Source organism: Hyperolius riggenbachi, chromosome 9 (assembly GCF_040937935.1).
Source record: "Hyperolius riggenbachi isolate aHypRig1 chromosome 9, aHypRig1.pri, whole genome shotgun sequence".
Lineage (NCBI taxonomy): Eukaryota > Metazoa > Chordata > Amphibia > Anura > Hyperoliidae > Hyperolius > Hyperolius riggenbachi.
In genome coordinates, this window is record NC_090654.1 from 37,212,416 (window position 1) to 37,239,132 (window position 26,717).

The 26,717-nt window shown below is 44.7% G+C and overlaps 1 protein-coding gene and 1 long non-coding RNA gene across 2 annotated transcripts in view; one reads left to right on the forward strand and one right to left on the reverse strand.

Annotated features, from left to right (window-relative positions):
* Positions 1-775, reverse strand: part of LOC137531555 (uncharacterized) — a 181,170-nt gene extending 180,395 nt beyond the window's left edge. The window contains exon 1 of the long non-coding RNA XR_011023670.1: positions 672-775. This is a non-coding gene — a long non-coding RNA (uncharacterized lncRNA). The remainder of the gene's footprint in view (positions 1-671) is intronic.
* A 196-nt stretch (positions 776-971) lies between these two features.
* The window catches only part of EFNA3 (ephrin A3), a 169,036-nt gene continuing 143,290 nt past the window's right edge, over positions 972-26,717 (forward strand). The window contains exon 1 of the mRNA XM_068252521.1: positions 972-1,121. Coding sequence (XP_068108622.1) covers positions 1,027-1,121 — 95 coding nt within the window. The 5' untranslated portion in view covers positions 972-1,026. The remainder of the gene's footprint in view (positions 1,122-26,717) is intronic.

The following is a 26,717-nucleotide window of genomic DNA, read 5'->3' on the forward strand; positions in this document are numbered from 1 at the left end:
ATTGTTGCGCAGTTTATGGACTGGGAGAGGGCATTCCACCATTGCAGCGCAGTTTATGGACTAGGAGAGGGCATTCCACCATTGTTGCAGTTTAAGAACTAGGAGACGGCATTCCACCATTGTTGCAGTTTATGGACTAGAAGAGGGCATTCCACCATTGTTGCAGTTTATGGACTGGGAGAGGGCATTCCACCATTGTTGCACCATTTATAGACTAGGAGAAGGCATTCCACCATTGTTGCACAGTTTATGGACTAGGATAAGGCATTCCACCATTGTTGGGCAGTTTATGTTATGGAAGTGGGCATTGTGCCATTTCTGTGCAGTCTATGGTATAAAAGAGAATTTCTTCCATTGTTGTGCTTTGTTTGGGACTGGGAAGGGGCATTCTTTCATATTTAGTTTATGGTATGGGAAGGGTTTTCCACCAATGTTGTGCAGTTTCCGGACTAGGAGAGGACATGCTTTTATTTTAGCACAATGTAAGGTGTGAGAGAGGGCATTCAGCCATTTCTGTGCAGTTTATAGTATAGGAGAGGGTTTTCTTCCATTATTGCACACTTTTCGGTATGAGAGAGGGAAGTCTTCCATTTTGGGAATTTTTTCAATTTTGCACCGTTTTTGGTAGTTATTTATGCTCAGTGTGAGGTGGTGAAAGTTGTACACTGTACCTGTAATTTCTGAAGAAGTGTCACCCTCCTCGATAAATGCCCCCATTCCTGTCACAACAGTCGGGCGACTCCTGTACTACACTGCTTCCCGCGCTTCTCTGGGCGCTCTCACCTGATTGGCTTCTGCCTGCGCCGTTTAGCGGAAAGTGCTAATGATTGGCTATCCCCAGCGCCGAGCGCAGTCTGAGGCGCCTGACTGAATCCCTGCTCGCTCCCGCCGCCGCTGTGTAGAGATTGCGCTCCTGTGCTGGGCGGTGCTGGCTGGGCGTGTCTCGGAGGCGAGTAGGCGGAACAGGCTGGGGGTGCGAGCGGCGCGCTCCCGCGGAGTTGGTGGCAGTGCGCTGCTCGGTGCAGGATGGCTCTGATATCTGTGCTGCTCCCTCTGCTCTCTCTGCTGCCTGGGACCACCGGCAACCGGCACGCCGTGCACTGGAACAGCTCCAACTACCAGTGAGTCACACTGGGGCTGGGGGAGGCTGGATTGTGTGTGGGGGGTGCAGGCATGGATGTGCCTGTATGGAAGAGGGGGTGCTGTGCGGAGATTGCATGGAGAAAGGGCTGCAAAGCTTTGCACTGCACAGAGTGGTGCTTTCATGTAATGGCAAGGGGAGTTGTATAGTGATAAGGGGGCACTGTTATTGGGTGCACACATACTGGATAATAGGTGATCCAGTTATGGGGGAACTGCAGTACTTGGGGAATATACACACTTTGGGGGAGGGGGGTATGGTGTACCTGGAGGGCTGCACAATAGTGAGGGTACTGCTGTTCTAATGCACACTGTAGTGGGGGGTAGTTATGAGGGGAGGGGGCTGTAAATATATGAAGTACATGTAAAGGGGGGGGGGTGCTCAATGATCAGCTTGTCCTTAGATGTGAGGAAAAGGGGGCAATGCTTTTATTGGGGGAGGGGGTACACATTTAGCAGTATGCACATGTGGGGGCTTCCATTCTTCAGAGCACATATATTGGGAGTCCCTCAATAAGGGGGTTGCAGATTGACAGATGACTGATTCATTCTGGTCTTCAGAAGCTCAGGCTGGGTATTGGGGTGCTCGGTGAGGGGGACCAGCTTTATGTGGAGACCCCCCCCGCTATTGCATTTATCTGTACGGTTGCAGGACGGAAAGTGTTCGAGGGGCTGCAGGAGGACATTTTGCTAAGGACTGCGGAGTAGCTTTGCATCTGAGTATGGCTGGACTACAAAGCAAGGACGTGTTGGACTGTTTTCATGGACTTATGTCTCCTTTGAAGATGGGGTGCGGTGGGCTTGGTGCAGATCCATGGAGTCATTAGGAATTTGTCCCTTGTGTGGTTGGGAGAAGAGAACCCCCCTTTCCCCCTCAGAGAGAGAGAGATAAGAGACCCCCAGGGTGCATGGATGAATAGGAGCTGATGGATCCTGCAGTGTGCAGAGTGTCCCAGCAGTGAAATACACTTTGTGATGAGTCTGTGTGTGACAGTGTCCTGTGGTTTATGCATCCCCTGCTTGGGGTCTGGTATAGGAACATGGGATCATACATGTAAGTGTGGCGTGTAGATGTCCGCAGTGATCTCTGCACCGTTCACTTATCTCAGAGGTCTAGTGACACCTTCCGCTGTCTCACTGTCATATTTTGCAGCTCTCGTCCCCTCGCCTGTGCTGTGTTTCTCTTAATGCTGATCTGTGTGCGGAAATGTCAAGTGTGTACCCCATGCTCTGGATTTCCCACTTTATTGCTGGCTTGTCTGTGCAGGCTCTTGATGTTCTTCACATGCCCACAAATGTGTAAACCTCTGGAGCACAGAGACGTATGTTGTTGCATTGCATAATTATCTCTACATGTATGTAAAACTGATTGCCGGTTAAATGTTCCTTTCTGATTAGTGTGTGGTTTTTTTTTTTTTTTTGCAACATTTTGTAGATCTTTGGACTGGTTGCAATTTTTGTTATTGTAGATAAGCTGCTATGACGGTGTTAATGGATCATTATTTGACAGGAGATGGTTCACCCTTTGAAAGTTGCTTTGTCCAACTGACTGACAGACATACATACATGATGCCATCTCTGCATAGGCTGCACCCCCCGGGGTTCCGAGTTGTGCACATAGAATGGAGAAAAGTCTGACATTTTCAGCCTGGGTGACCTTTTTATTGTTCATTTGACTTTGGTTGTGATTTTTTTTTTTTTCCTTTTTGCTTCATGTCATTGTCCAGACGTCATAATCGGCAGCCTTATGGGCAATCTTCACATCTGAATATCTCAAGTCCTTTGCCAACAAATCACCTGACAGCATATAGATCACAATGTGCACAAAGACCTCCTTCCTGTGCAGTTTATTGCCTCTAACGCACAGATTATTGTAATTGCATGTGTAAATCTGATTGCACAGATGACAGAGGTGCCTGAGTTGTATGGAGCGTTACACGGCCTGACTGTGCACTATATTTACATGGTAACGTCCGTATATTACACTTAGTACTTACAACCCAGTCATTCATGAGTTGTATTGCTGTCACATCCTGCTGAGGTGAATGCTGATGTATGCATAAAATTACAGCACAAATGTTCTTAGGATGCGTAGTGTCAAGTGAGGTATTAAAAAATGTTAATTTTGGTTTGCACCAATCCTGATATTGTTCCGAGCCCAGAGGGCTGTGCGCCTTCCTGCTATGTCTAGAGAAATATGTTATGCTCTTAAACTTATAATCACTAAAAAAAAACACTTGACACATGAGAAACCTAGGATAGGTTCAGTTGGGTCGTAAAATTTGTTGTTCCTGGAAATTGTGACATTGCGAGAACGCCAGATGACGTCAACCACTAATCTCTCTATGGATTTTCAATAGAGCATTCAAAACGAACTTCAACGATGGCGTTCGTTTGGCTGTGTGTCAGGGCGACGTTGCATACAGCATCTGATGGCCTCCTTCTCAAATAGAACGCCGTAATGTCGTAAATTTCTTGCCTGACGTTTGACCGTATGCTCACGAATATCAGTCGAACATCGCCCTCGAACGCGGAATAAAACAGCCATGATGGGTTTATTTGTGTTCTGTCTAAACCCAGCCTAAAAGGAAACAAAAATAGCTGTTGCCCATAGTAAGCAGGGCTGTGGAGTCAGAGCAATTTTTGGGTACCTAGAGTCGGTGGTTTCATAAATTGAGAAGTCGAATGATTTTTGTACCCACTCTATAGCCTTGGAAGGGCTGTGGAGTTGAGGAGTTGGAGCAATTTGGGTACCTGGAGTCAGTCGGTGGCTTCATAAACTGAGGAGTCGGAGACTGATGATTTTTGTACCAGCTCCACAGCCCTGATGGCAATTATGATTTTATTTATTATGGCTACATTTCCGCTTGTGCGATTTGACAGCAAAGTTTTGCAATGAAAATTCGCATTGGCATGTAAACGAATGATCGTGAATGGGCTTGTTTTCATGTAATGCAAATTTTTGTATGCAAGAAAAGAAAATTATGGCCTGCTGGATTTTTTTCACATTCCGCATACGGTTTTTCACATACAATGCAAGAAACCAGGGTTGTGGAGTCGGTACAAAAATCTTCTGACTCTTTATGAAACCACTGACTCCGGGTACCCAAAATGGCTCCGACTCCTTAGTCCAATACTTACCAGGGCTGTGGATTTTGTACAAAAAACATCCGACTCCTGACTCATACTCAGTTTATAAAATCTCAGACTCCGGGTACCCAAAATTGCTCCAACTCCGACTCCACAGCCCTGCAAGAAACCGCATATAGTGGGATTTTTTTGAAGTGCGTTTTCTTCAGGGCTGTGGAGTTGGTGTTGGGGAGTCAGGCAATTTTGGGCACCCGGAGTCGGAGTCGTGGTTTCATAAACTGAGGAGTCGGAGTCAGGTGATTTTTGTACAAAGTATACAGCCCTGTTAAGTATTAGACTAAGGAGTCGGAGTCGAGGAGTCTGAGCCATTTTGGGTACCTGGAGTTGGAGTCGTGCTTTCATAAACTGAGGAGTCGGAAGATTTTTGTACCGACTCCACAGCCCTGGTTTTCTTACCGGAAAAAGGAACTTATGTTATGGTGTCACTAGGCAGAACATGTAAATTAGGGCCATTTTGAAAAACCACATGAGAAAATTTACATAGAAACATGTAAAAGACCAATGTTTTTTTTTTTAAATTTTCAGAAAAATTGCATACAATGCTTCAGGGGAAATGTAGCCTTAATCTCCTCCTTGCACTGTTGTAATGAAACTTGATGTCAGGCAAATGTTAGTGGTAGTTGCATTTTTAGCGCACATTATATATTATTTTGCCCCATGTTGTGTTTTTTTTTTTTTTTTTTTTTTTTTTTTCATATGAAGTGCATGCAGATGTACATATGTTTAATGTGACGTTAGCGACTGGTCTCTTGTTTTTTATCTTTTTTATTTTTTTATTTTTATTGGGTTTCCTGGAAGTGTTTCAAAGACTTGTGGTATTTTTGTGGGCCAATTTATTCGCTCCATTTCAGGGCCCGTTTCCACTAGAGCGAATCTGCATGCGTTTCCTGCATGCAGATTCGCATAGACAATACAAGTGGATGGGCTGTTTCCACTTGTCAGGATTTCTGAGCGTTTTTTCTGTGCAGAAAAAATCTGCACGGCAGAGCCATCAGAATTCGCATACCGTTATGCAAATCGCGTACAATGTATTTATTGTATTTAATAGGAAATTTGCATGCGGTTTTAATATGCGAATTTTCATGCGAATTCGCATATGATTTCGCATAGAAACAATGGAAAAGCACACAGGCATTGCCATGGTTAAATTCGCATACATAGTCATCCATGTGAAATCATATGAAAATTCGCATATAACTGCATGCGAAATTCGCATCCACATGCAAATTTTTCCCGTGGCGATTCCCACCGCACAAGTGGAAACGGGCCCTCACAGTTAATTAAATTTTCAGAGAAGCAACAATCCTGCAGGTGTGATTAGTGTCTTCACCGTCAGCTGTAGGCGCACAGACTGGGCGATTATTGCACGAGAGGAAAACCGTTTTATTCTCGGCTGATGCCAACCCACACACCCACAACGCCTGTCACACCTGATCACTTTTAGGATTCTGTTTCTGCCTTCCAACATTTTGTTTTTTTATTCCAAGAGATGTTCTGAAAGACATATGCAGATAAATCGCAATCCCTTCAGAATGGGCACAGCTGAATCTCTGTGTTTATTAATTAGGCATCAGGATGTCATGTGGGGCAGCTGCTCCAGTGACTGGCGGAAGCCCACGGAACATCTGGACCACCTCATGCTGCATCCATCATTCCCAGTTTTAGCGTGATAATGGAGAGTTTAGCAACCACAGAGGGCTGAGCTGTGTGTCATCAACTGAGGGCTGTCAGCAGTGGTGCCCCCTGACTTCCGCTTCCAACACCTACATGTACCTACTCGTCTTGGCACAGGCTGTGGAGTATTTCCAGTTAGCTTTGCACCTAGTCCCAGGTTTAGTGGAGCAGTGTTGAGCTTTGACCTCGTTCACACTAGTGACATTGCTGTGCGCTTTGCTAGGTACTGCTCACATCTATGCGCTTTGTTACTGTCCGTTTGAGAAATGTGGTGTTGCGTGCAAATCTGTGGATTGCGTTGTGAAGCACACAGCAATGAAAGTGAATGGGTGCGCTTTTTTAGAGCATAGGAGTGCATAGCAATGCACTTTGGAGATGTATTTTTTTTTTTTTTTTTACCCCTAATTTACAAAAAAAAAAAAAAAAAAATTCAAATGAAATCAAATCTTTATTGCCAACTGCTACATCCAAAATGCAAAACATGCTGAATAAAAACTTGTTTAGGGCCTTTTACCACTACCTTGCGATTTCATTCCAATCGCAAAATGCAAGGTACATTAAACTAATGGAAGCGGCAGCAACAATTTCCATTAGTGCTATCCGATTGCGATGCGATTTTGGTCCAAGCGCAATCGTCGTCCTGTTGCGTTTTTGGATGCAATTGAGCTCTACTATACTGAGCATAGTAGCTCAATCACATGGTAGAAATTGAAATGATCACAATTTTTTTTTTTTTATTACGCACTGAAATACGTTACTGAACGCACCCAATGTGAACGAGGCCTTAGCTGTTGTAAATCGGTGTACATTTCTGCTGCTGTTGTTAATGGTAACACTCAGAAGGTGAGAGGGCCACAGCATAGGAGAAGATGACTGTCGCAGTTAAGGATTTTTTTGTGCCGGAATGCTTGACTTGTTCCTCAGCCATAGAACATCTCACCCCAATCTTCCTTCCAGTGTTTTGAAATAATAAATTCCTTATAAATTTCCTAAACGCGTCCAAACCCGTTGTCTGAGGAATTTATGGGGGATTTGTTTTGCGAAGAGATGAAGGACAAGTTGTTGATGGAGAAGGAGAGGACTTGGGAATGGGGATATTTAACCTCTACGAAGCCTGGATGCTATACGTTGGGCAAATACACCACATTTTTTTTTTTTTGTATTGATTTTTAGGAGTAAATTGTTCTACTGTCCACAATTTCTCCGTGACCTCATCTCATGTCTGCTGCCTGAGACTTTATTTCCTGACCGGGCCTGTTGTAGTCTTTCTGCAATAACCTCTCTGGCTTTCTTTAATTATCAGAGCTCTCTTTGACGGGGTCACCCGTATCTGTCATTTGTACCCAGGGGTGCTGTTCTGCGGGGACAGAAACATGGAACCACATTCAGGTTATTTTGTCATGGTTTAATTGTTGAATTGGAGCCTGGATGAAGTCCCAGCAGTGTGTCCTCATTGATTAACTACGGGCAGAAGTTGGAGAGGTTTCATTGTGGAGGCTTCTTTCTCCTCCCGACTAAAATTCTCGCTGTGTCCGACGTGCGTTCCTTTCAGAAGTAATATTTGTCCTTTGTCGTGGTTTGTCAGTGCGCGGCGTGCCCCTCGGAAAGGCTGGCACCGTTCTCCTCCTGGTAATCCAGACCTTTCAAGGAGCATCTTATAAAATTCCCCGGGTTTCTTAAGTGACTATTTGTGAAGTGTTGCTCCGCACTGAGCCACTGGTTATAGAGAGCTGCGGGGAGCCGAAGGGATCGATGTGTCAAGAGTAAATCGTCTCTTGGATGCGTTCGTTCTTTTTTTTCTTTTCTTTTTCCTTTCCTCCGCCTGTTTCCTCCCAGGGAGCACGTCGCCGACAACTCATTTTGCCAGATTTCTGGGTTTGAAAAACGAGATTTTTCTATTTCTCCTTTCCTCACAGCACGGGAGCGGGAGAGTCTACAGAAGAGGTTATCTCGCACACAATTATACATAATATATGGACATGGCTGAGCCGTGAGGTGCACCTTAGACTAACACTATGAAATATGTATGCAGAGAGGGCAGCCGGTAGAGGGGCTTGTGAAGCTGGCTTGTGACGCTACAAATACTGATTGATTCCCTTCCTCTTCCCTCAGTATTGCTCTCACATCGGAGGGCGATTGCTCCATCCCCAGCAACGGGTATAATTTAACAAGATAGCAAAGTCGAGTCCCTAGTGAACGTCGTGGGAGGACGGTTGCCATGCACTCGCTGGATTAGCGGGATGGATGGAGATAATTGCCGGGCTTGGGCGAGGGGGGGGAAGAAATAGGGGGACATCATGTTGATGGCGGTGTTAACGTGCAGCTGATAAGATAATGGCTGTTTGACATTTAAAGTGTATTCTAGTTCCTGAAAACAAAAGCCTCCGCCACGTGAGCGTTATTTTATCAGTTTCATTTTTAGCGAGGAATGTTAAATACGAGATTGATGTTAATTCATATTCCTCGCTAGCTGTTAGTAAGGGTGGCATTAATGTAGGCACCCCGCAGGGCCGGTGGCTTCGCAGATGTGACTAGAAACGATTATTGTGTGTTACTATTTGTGCCGCTACTCTTGCAGCATTTTTAATGGTTTCTTTTGGCTTATCGGGTGCTATTGCTTTGAGGATTTTTTTTTTCCTACCCACCTTTTTTCTTTTTTTCTCTTTTTGTTTTGTTCTATAGATTAAGTGCTCATTTTAAAGGCTCACATGGCCATAGGTATAGCCGTTCCATTCCTGATGCCTACAGAACAGACGGTGGTGTTTGGACAAGATGAGACGTTTTAAAGGACAATTGAAATGAGAGGAATGTGTATGCTGCCATATTTATTTCCAAGGATCCCAAGCCGAAGCTCGGGTTCAAAAAGATATTTGCCTTAAAAGAGGGAATCCTCAGGACTCCATTTGGGTTTCCCTCCATGCTCTGATGCACCCCCTCCCCCTTCCTTACTCAGCGATGCCGCACTCCTATCCTGTTACGAGCGTGGCCGCGAATGCACAGTAGAGCGGGGCCGCTCATAAACGAGCAGATCTGGCTTACTGCGCAGGCATGCTTGCTCGGCTACTGCGCTGATGGAAGAGGAGGTGATATGATTGGAGGCAATGCCTTGTCGCCAATCTCCGGGGGGGGGGGGGGGGTTGCGCACAGTGAGGGGGATCATCAGAGCACTGAGGGAAGCCTTAATTAGATCCTGAGGCTCCCCTCTCTTTAGCCAAGTAGCTCATTTTTTACCCAAGATTCGCCTCGGGTACGCTTAAAGCAATACCAGTTGCCTGGCAGTCCTGCTGATCTTTCATCAGCATCAATATTATATGGATCACGCACCTGGAACAAGCATGCGGATAATCCAGTCAGACTTGAGTCAGAGCACCTGATCTGCATGCTTGTTCAGGGTCTACGGCTAAAAGTATTAGAGGAAGAGGATCAGCATGAAAGCCAGGCAATGTGCTTTGTTTAAACGTAAATGGCAGCCTCCATAATCCCCTCTGGTCAGTTGTCCTTTAAAGGACAACTGTAGTCAAAGGGGTATGGAGGCTGCCATATTTATTTTTAAGCAATACCAGTTTCCTGGTTATCCTGCTGTTCGTCTGCCCCTAATACTTTCAGCCATAAACGCTGAACTAGCATATAAAGATCGGGTGTATCTGACTTTGTCAGATTTGACAAGATTAGCTGCATGTTTCCTAGTGTTATTCAGATGAATTTGCAGCCAAATATACCAGCAGGGCTGCCAGGCAACCGGTATTGTTTAAAATGGAAAAAAAATATGGCAGCCTCCATATCCCTCTCACTACGGTTGTCCTTAAAAGCGGTATTGTCACCATAAAAATCAAATTTCAACAGCAACTGGTCTGAGTGTATTTAGTGATAAAGATGCTAATCCTGCATTCAAAACTTGCAAAACTATTTCTGCTGTTATGGTTTGTAGTTATCACATACTTAAGGAGCACTGGCCCTAGTGCCAAAGAGTTGAATGCTGGGAGTTCTTTTTATCTATAATATATTCCTCCTCTTCCATTTATTTCCCTGCCTAGCTCCTTATCAGAAACACCCTCTGATTACTTGTGTTTACAAGCAAGGCTGAGGTGACTCAGCGATTGGAGGAGAAGACAGTGCAGTTGTTAGTATACACCTCAGTGGGAGTTTCTGAAGACTCTGGGAGGAGGGCAGCTAATGAATACACAATGAGCAAGAGAAGGGAGGGGGAAAACAAGAGCCAGGGAGGATATGATGTCAGCATTAGCTTGGCAAGATGGCCACTGCCTAGAATAGGATTTTCTGCTTTTCCTTTATACAATTCACAGGAATCATTACATGGATAGCACCATACATCTGTTATGTAAGTAGAAGTAGTATTTATCTACTTATGTGTTTTTTATTTCTAGGTTAGCATGGGTGTCGCTTGTTCTTTACGTGTTCATTCTGAAGGATCCCATGCCCTTAGGTGTATCCATTCCATCTCCTACAGAACAGACCGTGGTGCTTGGCCAAGATAAGAGATTTTAAGTCCAATTGATCAGTATGCACAAGTTCTAATCTAAACTATGGGGTCTGCACTGTTTTCAAAGAAATACATAGTACAGCATCTGTGGGCGGTAGTATATTACAGTATTTTGGTTCCAGTAACGCAAGCCGAGAAGTGGTTTGCTGGGAGTGTTCCCACGAATTGTGCCACAGATTTGATTACAGCATACGGTGAGGACTTAAAGAGAATCTGTACTCTGAAATTCTTACAATAAAAAGCATACCATTCTATTCATTATGTGCTCCTGGTCCCCTCTGTGCTGTTTCTGCCATTCTCTGCTGCAAACCTGGCTTGTAATTGCCAGTTTTAGGCAGTGTTTACAAACAAACTAACCAGCTTCTAATAGGCTCAGCTAAGCAGAGTGTGTTAGTCACACAGAGCCTGCAGGGGGTGTGTACAGCTTCTAGCTAATCACAAGCAGCCCTGCACATTCCAGTCTGACTGCCTCAGCCTGACTGTGCCGACTATAGAGAGAAGATTAGATCATATAACAGAGATAACACAGCTACTGTGCAATTAGGAAAAGCTGCAGTAAGCCAGACCACATTAGAAAAGGCATAGGAACTTATAGCATAGAAGAAATAAAGATAAACAATTTGTTACAGAGTCTCTTTAACGCTCGGGTGTGGAGAGTTGCGGTATGGCCAGGCTTGAAGGTCAGTCCTAGAGATCTTCCAGCAGAAAGAAAATGTCTCAACGCCGTTCCTTTGATTATTTTAGTTGTATTTTTCATGGAAATAAATCCCCCTTTGCTGCACAAGCGTATGAGCAGTCTCTCCTTTTAGCCAGCTTGTATGTGGCTTGCCCTGTAATGAGCTTCTCCACAATTGCTAATGGTCAGAGGCACAAAAAGTGCTCTTGATGTAGAATTTTTTTTTTTTTTGGGAGCAGACTGTGATTGACACCAGCATCAGTTTCTTTTCCCTGAGGACATGGGGTTTGATTGGCAGGAGACCCTATTACTGACCCATAAAGTTACAGTTCAGTTTGTTAGTGCTCAGCAGGAGTCCTGCCTTTAATACTTTTGCTTGCAGATCCCCTGTTGGGTTTTCAGATATAAGACCTTTTTACACACTTGTGCAGAGGCCTAAGCCCTGGAAACAGGAATGGGGGATCTTATTTGGGAAAGGAATTGTAACCTGTGGTTAAAGTGAATTTGTGGACTCTTGAAATCATGGAAACTGCTAGGATAAACCTAGCTCAGACACCAAGAAAGAATGCCTTTTATATTCCAATGGATCTTTAAAGAACCACTATCTCGAGCAATTATAAAGTACAAGTGTAGATATATTTTGGTACATTTTCTGCTAGAGTAAAATAAATCATTAATTCCTTTTCTGCTATGTAGCTGTAGCTTGCAGTAGGCAGTAAAAATCTGACAGGTTTTGGATTAGTCCAAATCATCATGGGGGATTATTAATACTGTACATCCTGTATTCTTTACAAAAGAACTCTATTGGAATGATCTCTACTAAGATGCCAGTTAATCTCGCTACTTACTTGCACACTATTATGGCAGTAGGATTGAGCAAGTGCTGTCCAGTAAGGGCTGGTGCACACCGAGCGGCTTCTTCAGCGTTTCTGCAGCCGCTTGCGGCTGCGGATCTGCTTGGTCAATGTATCTCAATGGGGTGGTGCACACTAGAGTGGGAGGCGTTTTGCAGAAACTAATCCTCCTGGGGTGAAGCATTTTTTGGATTTCGTATGCGTTTCTGCCTCAATGTTAAGTATAGGAAAAACGCAAACCGCTCTAAAAAACGCCTGTTCAGAGCGGTTTTGCCGGCGTTTTTGTTACAGAAGCTGTTCAGTAACAGCTTTACTGTAACAATATATGAAATCTACTACACCAAAACCGCTACACAAAACCGCAAAATGCTAGCTGAAACGCTACAGAAAAATAAGAAAAAGCGTTTCAAAAATCTGCTAGCATTTTGCGGATCTGCTAGCGGGTTTTGGTGTGCACCAGGCCTAAGTGCTATTGAGGAAAAAAAACAAAGGTAATCCCTGAGAATCCCCCATGAGGAGATGGGCTAGTCAGATCTGTAAAGTTATGTACTCGCCTCACGATGCAGAGAGATGGATCCAGCGACGTCTCCCAGCGGATGAGCCATCCCCCCAAACCTCCGTCTTCCGGCCAGCGGGTATGTGCGATGTTACACGACGGGTGTGAACGAGACTTCAAGTGATCACGGGACTTTGCGCAGGAGTCATTGGGAATCTTAATGATCCGATCGGCTGTGTCGGTCGATATTGCCGGGCAACGCTAAGTGGTGTTCACTTGATCGTGTGTCTGTACTCGCATCACAAGATCGCGTAAACGACCGCCCGTTGCGCAAAAAATTGCCGGTCATGGGTAAAATTGCAAAGTGGTTACGGGCCTTTTGTGACAACCACATACTGTTGCACTGTGAAATATGTTGCTTTGCTATTAACATTGTATGTTAATATGTTATTATTTGTACTGTTAAATGCGTGTGCACCACAAGTAGTTCCAGTGTCACATACTTGTCGAATAAAGTAAACTAGCCGTCCCGCGTCGTAGCATACGCCGCATCTTCTATCTATCTAATAGAGTACGTGCCTCAACCTTGAAGCAAGAAGAATAAAGGTGGGTACACACATCAAATAAAAGTCTTTGGAAAAATGAAAGATCACAGACCAATTTTACCCCCTTCCATGTAGTATCAGAGCCACACCTACACAGTCTATTCTATTGAGCTGCACTCCCCATTAGATAGAAATATTTGCAAGATGCTGCACACAAAGTTGCTGTACACATTCAAAAGATCATTATCTGCAAAAGATCCGTTCCTGCAAAAGATCAGTACCTACAAAATACATTCATAGTCTATATTTCCATGCGGATTATTGTGGACATTTTTCCGCATAAGGGCATAAGCATCCGCATACAATGAATTTTCGATGCTGGTCGAAAACACAAATATTTCTGAAGATTTTCGTGAAAATTCGCCAAAAAACGAAAACAGGATTTTCGATGCGAAAATGACTTAGGCGAAAATTCGCAAGCAACACTGCTACATGCTACATTAGCACTATCCAGGAGCGCCACAGGGAGGATTCCCAATGCCCCCTTTTTATACAACCGGAGGGACCGCGGGAACCACAGCGGCACCCCGGAGGGGGAGGCTAGGTGCCGCAGGCGACCCCCCCCCCCCAAGCGTGGCCAGCGCCAGGGAGAGCCGTCTGCACCCACCTCCCAATATTAAAAACAGGCACTTACCTTAACGTCCATTGCGTTCTGCTACATGCGCATTAATTTTCTCATGGAAAGCATTTTTTGCAGTTTGTATCCTTTTGGAGGCAGGTGGTGGATGGCTTGCTCCGGTGGTGTGAGCCCTGGAGTGAGTTGTCTGCACCTGTCCTCCCCCCCCCCCCCCCCCCCCCTCTGGAGTGCTGTATGTGAGCCAGTCCTGAGCTCTAAAGCTCGGGGTGACCCATGCTTCACTCCTTTCTCATGTGGTGCCCCCAAGTTAATGCGCATGTAGCAGAACGCAATGGACGTTAAGGTAAGTGCCTGTTTTTAATATTGGGAGGTGGGTGTGGACGGCTCTCCCCGACGCTGGCCACGCTTGGGGGGGGCCGCCTGCGCCTCCCCCTCCGGGGTGTCGCTGTGGTTCCCAGGCAGTGAGAAAGCCTGGGACCCTGTGGTCCCCCCGGTTGTATAAAAGGGGGGCATTGGGAATCCTCCCCGTGGGGCTCCTGGATAGTGCTAATGTAGCAGTGTGGTACTTATCCGTTAGCCGGGCGCATCCTCTAGGTGGCGACAAAACTCCACCAGAGTGACATCTTTCCCTACTATCCATGTCGGCCTGGAGGGGGAATAGTAATTAGCGCCACCTGCCAGGTGCGCCCGGCTAACGGATAAGTACCAGCTGTGTTGCTTGCGAATTTTCGACTCGAAAATCCCATTTTCGTTTTTTGGCGAATTTTCACGAAAATCTTCAGAAATATTTGCGTTTTCGACCAGCATCGAAAATTCATTGTATGCGGATGCTTATGCCCTTATGCGGAAAAATGTCCACAATAATCCGCATGGAATTCAATCTATGCGGACGTTTATACGGAAAAATGCCCGCAATAATGCGCAAGAAACTTCTCTGAATGCGGGCGCTAATGCCCTTATGTGGAAAATGTCCGCAATCATACGCAAGTAATGCGAAAATGACTGGCCTTAGGCGAAAATTAACGTGAAAAAATTAGATGGAAAATTTGCCCGTCAAAACGAAATTAGGCAAAAATTCGGTAAAAATTTATCGAAACAAATTTTTGCATTTTCGCTCATCACTGGCATGTAGCAGGGCGACCGCTTTGCAGTATTGGTTTTTTGACCCTGCATAGTTTGGCATGCAAAAGCAAATGCATATTTGCATGAGCATTGCCTCATGAATAGCCAATTAGGCCAGATTTGCAAAGCCAGACTTGCTAGGGTAGGCCTCTTTTCCACGGACAGTTGATAGGCAGTAACATGCCTCTCAAACTCTTACAACTGCTCACTACTGCCTGGAAACTGCTTGCTGCTGCCTGGTAACTGCTTGCTGCTGCCTGGTAACTGCTTGCTGCTGCCTGGTAACTGCTTGCTGCTGCCTGGTAACTGCTTGCTGCTGCCTGGTAACTGCTTGCTGCTGCCTGGTAACTGCTTGCTGCTGCCTGGTAACTGCTTGCTGCTGCCTGGTAACTGCTTGCTGCTGCCTGGTAACTGCTTGCTGCTGCCTGGTAACTGCTTGCTGCTGCCTGGTAACTGCTTGCTGCTGCCTGGTAACTGCTTGCTGCTGCGCACACAGCTCAACAGTCCGTGGAAAAGAAGCCTAAAACTTGGTGATTGAGCACGCATACATTTTCTCATGCAAAGTACTTCTTCTTCTTGCTCGAAGGTTGAGGCACTTACTCTATTATATATATATATAGATAGATTCTGGTATTTGGTGCATCACACATCTAACATGCAATGTGACTTTTTAGCACTGTTGAGTCTAGATCTTAAAGAACAGGTGACACCCATGCTAACCTAGAAATACAAAATACATATATAAGTAGATAAATACATATATAAGTAGATAACTACTACTTCTACTTAACAGATGTATTGCACTGTCCATGTTATGATTCCTGTGAATTTTTTTTTTATAAAGGAACAGCAGAGAATCATATTCAAGATAGTTTACATCTTGGTTACCTCTAACCTCCGGACATCATTATTTCCTCCCTCACTTTTTTTTTCTCCTCTTGCTAATTGTGTATTCGTTACCCGCCCTCCTCCCAGAGACTTCAGACACTCCCACTGAGGTCTATACTAGGAAGTGCATTGTCTTATGTCATTAGGAGGGGGAAATAAAGGGAAGAGGAGGAATACATTATAGATAAAAAGAATCCCCAGCATGCAACCGGTTTGCCAGCCGATAGCAATGGCAATTAAAGGGCCAGTCCTGTTAAGGTATGCGATAGCTCCAAAGCAGCAGAAAAGGTTTTGAATGCAGGATTAGCATCTTTATCACTTAAAGTGAACCTTAAGCCAGGAAAAAAAAAAGTTTTACTCACCTGGGGCTTCTACCAGCCCCCTGCAGCAGTCCTTTGCCCTCGCAGCCACTCACTGCTCCTCTGGTCCCCCGCTGCCAGCTAGTTTCGTTTTTGCCGATAGGCCCGTCAAGACTGGCCACGCATAGCTTTTTCCGCATTCCCGACTGTAATTAGCGCTATTGCGGGCCGCAACGCGTACAAAAATACGCGTTGCCGCATATCTATGCGTGTGTAATAGCGCTAATTACAGTCGGGAATGCGGAAAAAGCTATGCGTCGCCAGTCTTGACGGGCCTATCGGCAAAAACGAAACTAGCTGGCAGCGGGGGACCAGAGGATTAGTGAGTGGCTGCGAGGGCACAGGACTGCTGCAGGGGGCTGGTAGAAGCCCCAGGTGAGTAAAACTAATTTTTTTTTTTTGGCTTAAGGTTCACTTTAATACACTCAGACCAGTTGCTGTTGAAATTTGATTTTTATGGTGACAATCCCGCTTTAACATAACGTATAATGCAGTGTTAAAAGACTCTAAGGCCTGTTAGCACTTGCAGCTTAGGTCGTGTGTCTCTTATCTCGTTTCTATGACCCAAGTTGGAAGTGTATTTGCATATTCTCCACCATCTACCAATTACTTTTTAGCGATTGTACATGCTGGAAAACCCAGCCCGATCACTATTGTTACATAACGCCAGCTCGCTCCTGTGCATCCATCCTCCGCTAATATCCATAGAGAGGAACAGAGTTCGAATGGGAGCCACACAACACTATACAGCAATCATTCCAATACCACCATCCAAAACAATCTCAACGTTTGGTTTTGGGCGACAACAATTTTTTTCACGTTTGTACTGGCCTGTATTTTGTGTCTTGTATTTTAGAGGACAGATTATATAATTACAGAGAGCAAAGAGATATCATTGCAGAAATAAAACTAAAAAAAGTCAATACTGTATCTTGAAAAATGCTTGATTTGGACAAGATATGGGAAATATCATTATTTTTTTTTCCCCCTTAGAATTCATTTTTTCCCCTTTGCCTAGGATACTGTTGTACTACTGTGTGTTTCTATTACATATGATAGATTTTTATGACCTAGAATCAATGAAACCTATCCTGGACAGACCGCACAGTAATCTAAGGCCTTGTACACATTTTGTAATGTGGACATGGTCACTGATGTATGTAGTGTGTGCTAAAATGCAGTGTTCTCCCCAGACATTTTTTCCAGCCTGGTGGCATGAAATAGTAGCCGGGTGGCATGAAAAAGTAGCCGGGTGGGACGAGATGAGAGAATGCAGGTCCGGTGCTTCTGTGAGCAACTATGCTTACAGCAGGTGAGGAGGTGAGCCGATAACAGCCGGATGCTCACCAAAACTAGCCGGGTGGAGCACCCGTCTAAAAGAGCCTGGGGAGAACACTGAAAATGCATGTCTCCACGACAGCATACAGTGCAAATGGATAAGGCCTCATTTTACTAGTGATTTCAGCTTGACTGTTAATTAATAGCACTTGAAAGAGTGCTGTGGCAATGCAAATCAATGGTAGTGTTCACACTGTAGCGATCGCCAGCTATTAGCTGAAATCTCAGACATGGTGCACGCAGCTTTTTTTTAGCGATTTTGGAGCGATCACATTTCAGTGTTAGAGTTAAAAGAACGCAATCACTCCAAAAACACTTTCTTGTGCATTACAAAATCGCAGGAAAATGGCTTTGCAAACTGCTAGTGATTTTGCTAGCGTTTTCCAGTTCCCAGTGTGAGTGGGACCTAAAAATCATGTGCATTAACGCACAGTGCTGTGCATTGTTTTAATGTGTACTCACAAACACATCAGTTGTGAATTGGCCCACTAATCTCACCTGCCGGGTCCAATGCATTTTTGCTCTTTATTACAGAGGAACTGTAACAATACAATAACATCTGTAACTAGGGCTGTAGAGTCTGAGCAATTTTGGGTACCTGGAGTCGGTGGTTTCACGAACTGAGGAGTCGGATGATGATTGTACCGACTCCACAGCCCTGTTCGTAACCAGGGCTGTTGAGCAGGGCTGTGGAGTCGGAGTTGTGGAGTCGGGCAATTTTGGGTGCCTGGAGTCGGAGTCGGGAAAAAATGCTCCGACTCCGACTCCTAATGAATTTGTAACTGTAATTCAAATAGAAAATATGATAAAATGTTCTATTTCTCAGATAATAGTCATTAAAAATAATGTATATATACAGTAATAGCTGTGCTTAGTCCCCAAAAATGAAATAAACCAATCAAAATTAGTTACTTGTGCTGCTTCAATAAAGCAGTCCCCGTATTTTTAAGATCAGATATACATATCTGATTGTGACTGTATATATGATGTGTACACAGGAATCTCTTATATATACTAAATAACATCTATGCTGTAAGAATAAAGCCTGATGTGTAGCTGTGTCACTAATAGAGATGGTCAACGAGATGGAAATAATTCTGCACTGATGCTGATTTATGCAAATGTATGCACTCCCTTTGCTGATGAAATCAAATAATTTGATATGTTGTTAAAATTTGGTTTGGTGACTACAAATTAAAGGGTACCTGAGACGGATGAAAAGTAAAGTTTTATACATACCAGGAGCTTCCTCCAGCCCCCTTCAGGCTAATCAGTCCCTCGCTGTCCTCCACCACCCGGATCTTCTGCTATGAGTCCTGGTAATTCAGCCAGTGAGCGCTGTCCGGCCGAATGCCGCTCCCACAGCCAGGAACATTCTGCACCTGCGCAATAGTGCTGCACAGGTGTAGTATGCTCCTGGCGGCGGAGTGTGTGCATGCGCACTACGCCCGACTGGCTCAAGTACCTGGACTCATAGCAGAAGATCCAGGTGGTGGAGGAGGACAACGAGGGACTGATTATCCTGAAGGCGGCTGAAGGAAGCCCCAGGTATGTATAAAACTTTAATTTCATCTGTCTCAGGTTTACTTTGTTACACAGTAGTACTATACTCTACATATGCACTCCCCACAGAGCTGCAGGGAATCCACTGAGAATGCTGTGCACACTGAACACAGAGGTGTTGTCTGTCACCCATAAACCTTGTTCAGATTGTGCATGAAGAATGTGTAATAGAGGAAGAATCTCCTCATTCCCCTGCAGAGTACCTGCACATCATTCTTACATGTACCCACACTTACATTGCCTAGGGCCTGATAGATGTTCTTTGTTCCGGTTTGAACCTTTTACAAGTACTCTTACCAAGGACTAGTTTTAGTCTAAAGGGAATAAATATAGTAGTCTACATATCCTTCTCACTTCAGTTGTCTTGTAAAATTCCTAAGTGTTGGCAGTTAAGAGACGAATTTCATGTTACATACTTTTAATCAACAAAATTGTAATATGCAAATTAGAGGAGTCAGAGTCGGAGTCGGTGGAATCCTAAACTGAGGAGTCGGAGTCGGTGGATTTTTGGACCGACTCCACAGCCCTGCTGTTGAGTCGGGGCAATTTTGGGCACTCGGAGTTGGAGTCGGAATCGTTGATTTCATAAACTGAGGAGTCGGATGATTTTTGTACAAAATCCACAGCACTGTTAAGTATTAGACTAAGGAGTCGGAGTCGAGGAGTCGGGGCCATTTTTGGGTACACTGAGTCGGAGTCGGTGGTTTCATAAACTGAGGAGTCGGGGTTGGAAGATTTTTGTACCAAATCCACAGCCCTGTTTGTAACTACATAGTAGAATGCAGCGTTATTCAGGATACCCACTTTTATGTTGAGTATCCTGGTTTCAGCATCAGAATCATTTATTCTAGCTAAATATTAGAATGTACGGTAGGTACAAAATCTCTGACTCCAGGTACCCAAAATGGCCCCGACTCCTCGGTCTAATGTTTACAAAGGCTCTGGATTTGGTTCAAAAATCATCCAACTCAGACTCCTCACTTTATTGAAACCACCGACTTCTTCAACTCCAGGTACCCAGAATTGCTTCAACTATGACTCCACAGCTCTGTGTAGCCCCACCCTCCCAGTGAGGCTTATGCTGGGAATACGCAGTTCTTTCCTGCCGCTCGATTCTCCTCTGGATCACTTTTGCCGCTCGATTCTGCAGTCGTTTCTCTTATCTTCCGCTTGTTTTCCTTTTTCCATTCCCTTCTATCAGGAATCGAGCGGCGAAAGGGAGATCGGACATGTCGGAAATTATCTCTCAAACTCGGCCTGAACGATTTTAGGAAAAGATTGAATTGCACGATTTCTGTCAGAAATTGCGATTTCGATTCAATTTACGATTTTCTTTAAATCAAGCTTTAGTACTAAATTTACAATGTACGGTAACAAGATCCTGATGAATCCTAATGTGCTGGTTTCAGGCTTAATGACTGGCTGAAGCTTGACTGATAGGCTCTAATCCTAGTGGCCCAGCTGATGAAAGTTTGGTGTAATAACAGCTTGCCCTGCCTGGCCCCACCATGTATTTTAATACATGTGATTGTAATACTTTCAGGGTGATATAATTATTGCATGCATGGCCAGGGTATGGGGTCGGGGTCTGTGATATTGCTGGCAAGGGCTGAACACTATGGACTGGACTTTATGAGGGGGGGGCGGAGCTAGTCTGCATGTTCTATGCGATTATTGCACAGAGCAATGCAATAATACATGTATGAAGGCAGCGGTGGCAGAGCCTTCTGTGATGTCGCAATGTCGGCTGAGGCAGTGAAGAAGGACAATCAAATGCGCAGCGTACTCGGAGCCTGTGGACAGTGTATGAGGGCGGCAGGGGGCGGATACAGAGCAGTACGCAGCGCACAGCTTCTGACGGCGGCAGTAGGTGGAGCTGTAGTGTACAGAACAGCCCAGCAGCCAGCTTCTCCCATCCATTGGATTTTCTCCCATATGATGGTGAGGTGCTTGGCGGAGCCACATGAACCATGAACAGTGGGCGGCAGGCTGTGGGGAAAACCGCGGCTTCTGACGATCACTCGATCGCCTTAACAGGAACCGCGGTCTCGGTTTAAAACCGCCAAACCGTTCAGCCCTATCTCAAACCATCTAATTACCGCAAAAACGAACCGTGTATTCCCAGCAATTAGCCTAGCCGGTTTATTATGTGGAAACCCCTCCATCCCCCAGGAAATTCTGCTAGAACAGAAGTGACCTGTCTGACTATATTATCTATACATTTAATACAGTATTGAAAAAAAAAAATAACCCATTTTCCTCATTGTTATTTTGACTACAGTCCCTGTTTAAAGTGGACCTGGACTATTGCACAGGACACAATGAAAACATAATAGAAATGCACCCTGTATGCCTGTGTCATTCCCCCTCCACTGTGTCACATGTCTGCTTATGGCAAATAAGCTCATTTGAAAGCACTGGATGTAAACCATATGTCTGCCTCCATGAGTCAGGAAGTAGAAATAGTGCAGATTTATTTTAGGATTTGTATCGACTGTAATAAAGAAATGTTTTTTATTTTTTGTTTAAAGGTTATTATGCTGTTGTGTTTCTTATAGAGCAGAGAGGAGTTCGGAGTACAGGTCCACTTTAAAGCTAACTGCATTGCACATAGTGTGTACAAGCCCTAGGTATTGGTAGTAGAACCAAAACACACAAAAATGATTGGGGGGGGGGGGGGGTATCCTCTATAATAAAACCTTAATGTCACCGCCGAGAGCCGGAGTAGGACAGGGGCAGGAGGGACAGCCATGTGCGTTGCGCATGGCGGGCATGTGCGTTGGGCGTGGCGGGCGCGCGCATGCACGCAGCGCATTAGGGACAGACCTAGCCCGTTTTTAAATGGGCCAAGTCACTAGTAGAGGTTATAATGAGGGAATGTCTTGGGATTGATGTGTAACTGTATTTCAATATCTAGCGCTAATCTGTCCCCCTACAATAAAATGAGAGGTTAGAAGAACTCTGATGCAATCGTGGCCCTTTTTCACTTGTTGCATTTCGATCTGATTTGCTGATCTGGAGGGCGCAGTGATTAACATAGTAATCTCGGTGCTCTTTTACCACTGGTGCAATTTTTATTGAAATTCAAACATAGTGAATATTGCAATTTTTTTTTTTTTTACCCCACTGGATTACTGCAATTGCAGTGCGTCTCTGATACCGATTTTAACTGGAAAATAAACCTTATTGGGTAGCCTAACAACTGTGATTGGATCTTGGTGATCATGTGACTAGTCACTTTATTGGCTTCCATTTCTGTTTCTTGAAGTTCCCACTAATGGGATTATGAGTGACAATGGCTCTGACCCTTGAAGATTTCTGCTTCAGCACCGCCGCACTTGCGCAAAGAGTAGCTTTTAGCAGACGCCTGCAGTTCTTACCTGTAATGCTGGGTACACACTATGAGATTTTCTAGTCGATTTGCTGTCAGATCGATTATTTCCAACATGTCCGATTTGCTTTTCGATCGCTTTCCGAGCATTTTCCGATCGATTTCCGTGCACTTTAATAGGAAATTGATCGGAAAATGCTCGGAAATCGATCGGAAAGCAAATCGAACATGTTGGAAATAATCGATCTGATAGTAAATCGACCAGAAAATCTCAGTGTGTACCCAGCATAAGAGCTGTGGATGCTAAGTAGTTAAACAGTTCGAGGAGGCCACAGGTTCACTTTAAGCTTTGTCATTGTGATGAGCTGTTGTGCTGATTTGACAATGACATGTGCAATACGATGTTTCTTTGTGTAGAACAAAGTTGTCAGATGCAACTTAAAATAGATCTGCAGATGGTGTAAAATAAATATGCTTCGCTAATAGCCACTTACTGACCATACACAGATGAGACCTGCCTGTTGAATCACTGCCCTGCCAAGCATGATACAGAATGAATGAATACTGGAATGCACTTGAAGGGGGGTTAGCACTTAGCCGAGCGTTCTTGTTTACGCACGTGGCGCAGAAGTGGATCCTATATACTAAGCAAAGGATGTAATTATGCACAGATGCACATGCGTGCGCACAAACACCTCAGCCGCCGTGGACCGCACTGGCAATACACCGTCCACAACGCATTCACTATTGTGGAAGTGGTGGACTTGCTTTCAGCAGAAAAGGCAAATGGTAAAATTTGAGAAAATAAATCTTTGATGTAGACTCCACATATGACGTGTTTCGCAGGTTAAAATTGCTTCTTCAGGCAAAAATGAGTTGCTGTACCGAAGCCTCTGTGCTAGGCTTAATAAAGATTGATTTTCTTGAATTTCACCATTCGTGTCTTCTGTTGAGTAAGTCCACTACCTCCTTTTTTTTTTTTTTTTTTTTTGTGTGTATTTAATCATTTTTGGTGCCTCTGTTTTACCAGTCTTTCTACATTGTCTTCTATCCACCACTTGTGGAGGGTGATGCACTATGTTTCTAGCAACTACACAATGCAACTTCTTAGCCCAAGTGGGGTCGGGTTTGTTTTCTCCATCTGCCATTACTGTTGTTGCCTTTGAGGTAACCCACATTTTTGGAGTATCCTCTTAACTTGGGGTACTATGAGTCAGTACATACTACACTGTATTGGGCTCTTGGTTTTCCCCTTTTTACTCATGGATGTCAAACTCTTGCCCTCAAGGGGAAGAGGTCCTCGCACATTTCTGGCACAACTCAAATTAATTGATGGAACTGAATTAAGAAAGTTGTGTTTCATCAAGTAGAACACATTTCTCCATTTGTTAGTCCATCCTAAACAGTGGCATGGATCTGGCCCTGGGGTGTTAGAGTTGAACACCTGTGCCTAAACACTGGATCTGGCCCTTGAGAACTGGAGTTTGACACCCGTGCTTTAGATTATTGCTAGTGGTACTTGGTCTGTTGGATGGCTTGTAAAAATCTGCCAAATTATGCAGGTCAATGGTTGACCACAGATTGGCAGATTCCTCACAGAGAACAATGACCAGTGACGTATCATTGTTGTGATTGTCAAATCCATTCTACACGTTTAGCATTATCCGAGTTCTTGTCATTTTTAGACGTATGCCCGTGTCTGTCGTTTGACGCTTTTAATATCTCTGTGTGATTTATATTCCTGAGTGCTTCCCCCAGGAGGGTTAAACCTGGATGGATAGATCGCACTCAGCCAGGTCACCTCTGTCACCCGAGGTCATTATTAATAAAATGTCCCGGTTGCAGTCCCACCCAGGCCAAGCAGAGATGCTATCGGTGGGTCCTGTAATTACATGTTGAGGAGTGAGGCTGATTGTGTAGGAGAGGCTGATCTTATCAGCTTTCTACTGGAAAGTAATTAGAGAGCCCTGTCTGCCAGCGGCCTCCGAGGGAGTTATGGCCTCTCTATCCTCTGTCCTTTGTCCTGCTTTGATTGTCTTGTGTGAGACAGACTGACCTCCCCAGGGGGCCATGTGGCATTCCTGTGCAATGCTGCAAATCTCTCAACACCCCAACCTGCTTCTCGCCTGCCTCTGGGAACCAAGTGGGACCTGTCCCCATGATTAAAGGAGCTGGGAGATCTCCATCCTGGTCCTAGAATAACCGTTAAACTCCAGGCTGGAAAAGTCATCTGTAAACGTGCATTATATACTCAAGAGCCAAAACATTAAAGCTTCCTGCCTAATACTATGTAAGACTCCTGTAGTGTTGCCAAAAAAGCTCTGACCTGTTGAGGCACGGACTCCACAAGACCTCTGAAGGCGCCTGATCGTATCTGGCTTCAAGACGTCACCAGTACACATGAACTCTGCAGAGCTCAGCCGTTCGAATACCGAATAAAACTTGTGGGCCGCAGGAGGGGGACAGTTAACGTACCCTTGTCACCCCCTATAGTTGATGCGCTGCACATCGTGTTCCATGTTACGCCAATACTTCCGTCCAGGTTTGAAGGGGGCGTTGGAGAGATTAAACGAGACTTGGAGCGCATTGGCTATAGGTAGAAACAAGGATAAGTTAACTGCTCCCCACCACAGCCCACAAGTTTCAAGTTTTACTTTGAATTCTGAGTCCAAGCGACAGAGGTCTACAAGGTTTATGCCTAGTCACCAGAAGGTCCTTAAAGAGGAGTTAGTGCTCTGCAACGATCTTTAGACTTGTTTTGACCTGGGCAGCTGCAGATGATTAATCCACCACCTGTCAGCTGCTCCATGGTACCTGCCGGGTGCTGAAAGAGCTCAATGCAGTCAGTTAGGAGGTGTCCATGTCATGGAGGTACCTCTGTCGTGGAGGTACCCGCAGCCACACTGAGACGTGACATGAGGAGGTTTTTTGCTAACTTACGTGGGGCTACACCATGCTCCGTAGCTGTCAGATTGGAGCCTGTCTTTAGAAATGAGCAGTTAGGTAGGTAGTTTCAAAGCAACATCTAAATGATCTGGTGGAATATGTGATTCATCAGACCAAGAAACCTTCCCTTGCTCCGTGGTCCAGTTCTGGTGCTCACGTGTCCATTGTAGGCAGATTTCTCCTTCAGCAGTTGTGACAGCCAGGCAGTTTGCATTGTTTAAAGGGAAATAAATGTCAGCCTCCATTTTTCTCTCACTTCATGTTCTCTTTAAAAGACACCTGAAGTGAGAAGGATATGTAGGCTGCCATATGTATTACCTTTTTAAACAATACCAGTTGCCTGGCAGCCCTACTACCGCTTTTTTGCATTAGTAGTGTCTGAAACACAAACCTGGATCCGTTGATACTTAAGTTAGAAACATCTGAATTGTATGCGTGTTCAGGCCCCATGGCTAAAAGTATTAACCATTTAATGACAAAGGCATGTATTAAAACGTCATGCTTTAGCCTGTTAACGGCAACATGACATTTTAATACGTCACACGTTCCCGCCGCCGCTCCGCATGTGTGCGCGCCACTGCCGTGCTAAGTGATTGGGGAAGAGGACCGAGCGGTCCTATACCCAATCGCAATGCCTAGAGTGAATGGATGTGATGGCCTTGGGGCATAGGTTTTGTAGTGGGAGATTTGAATGGGTACACCTCAGTTTATAAAACCTCTGACTCCAGGTACCCAAGATTGCTCCAACTCCACAGCCCTGGTTATGTTTACTATTTGTTGTATGACTTTATAAAATGTAATACAACTCAACTTTAAAGAGGAACTCCAGCCTAAACAAACATACTGTCATTAAGTTACATTAGTTATGTTAATTAAAATAGATAGGTAATATAATCTCTTACCCACACTGTTTTAAAAGAACAGGCAAATGTTTGATTTAATGATGGCAGCCATCTTTTTGGTTGAAAGGAGGTGACAGGGAGCATGAGACAAAGTTCCAACTGTCCTGTGTGTTGAGCACCTCTCCCAGTTGCTAGGCAGCGTGAATAACAACATAGGAAATCCCATCATGCTGTGCACAGCATCAGGGGAAAAAAAACAGGCTTTTTTTCTTTAATGGGTGGAGCTTAGCTAAAAATGCAGCTAAAAATGATGCTTTGGTAAGAAAATCAAAGTTCTGATGCCATGAAACTGTTAAAGAAACACCAAGCCTCTTCAGTTCTGCTGAGTAGATTTTTAGTCCGGAGGTTCACTTTAAAGAAAACCCATTTTGCGTGTGGCACCGCCCACTGTTGAGCACCGTGTGCGCTCCGCCCTAAAATATGAGTGCACTTAGCAACATATCTAATGAGGAACAGAGTGTTTGTTTTTTGTTGTTTTAATGTCCGGAAGTCTGCTTTAAATAAATATGAACCATCAGCGTTTCGTTTTATAGGCAGCTGAAGACCTCTCGGATGGAGACGCTGGGTTGTTTTTCTGAATGCCATGTATTTTTAT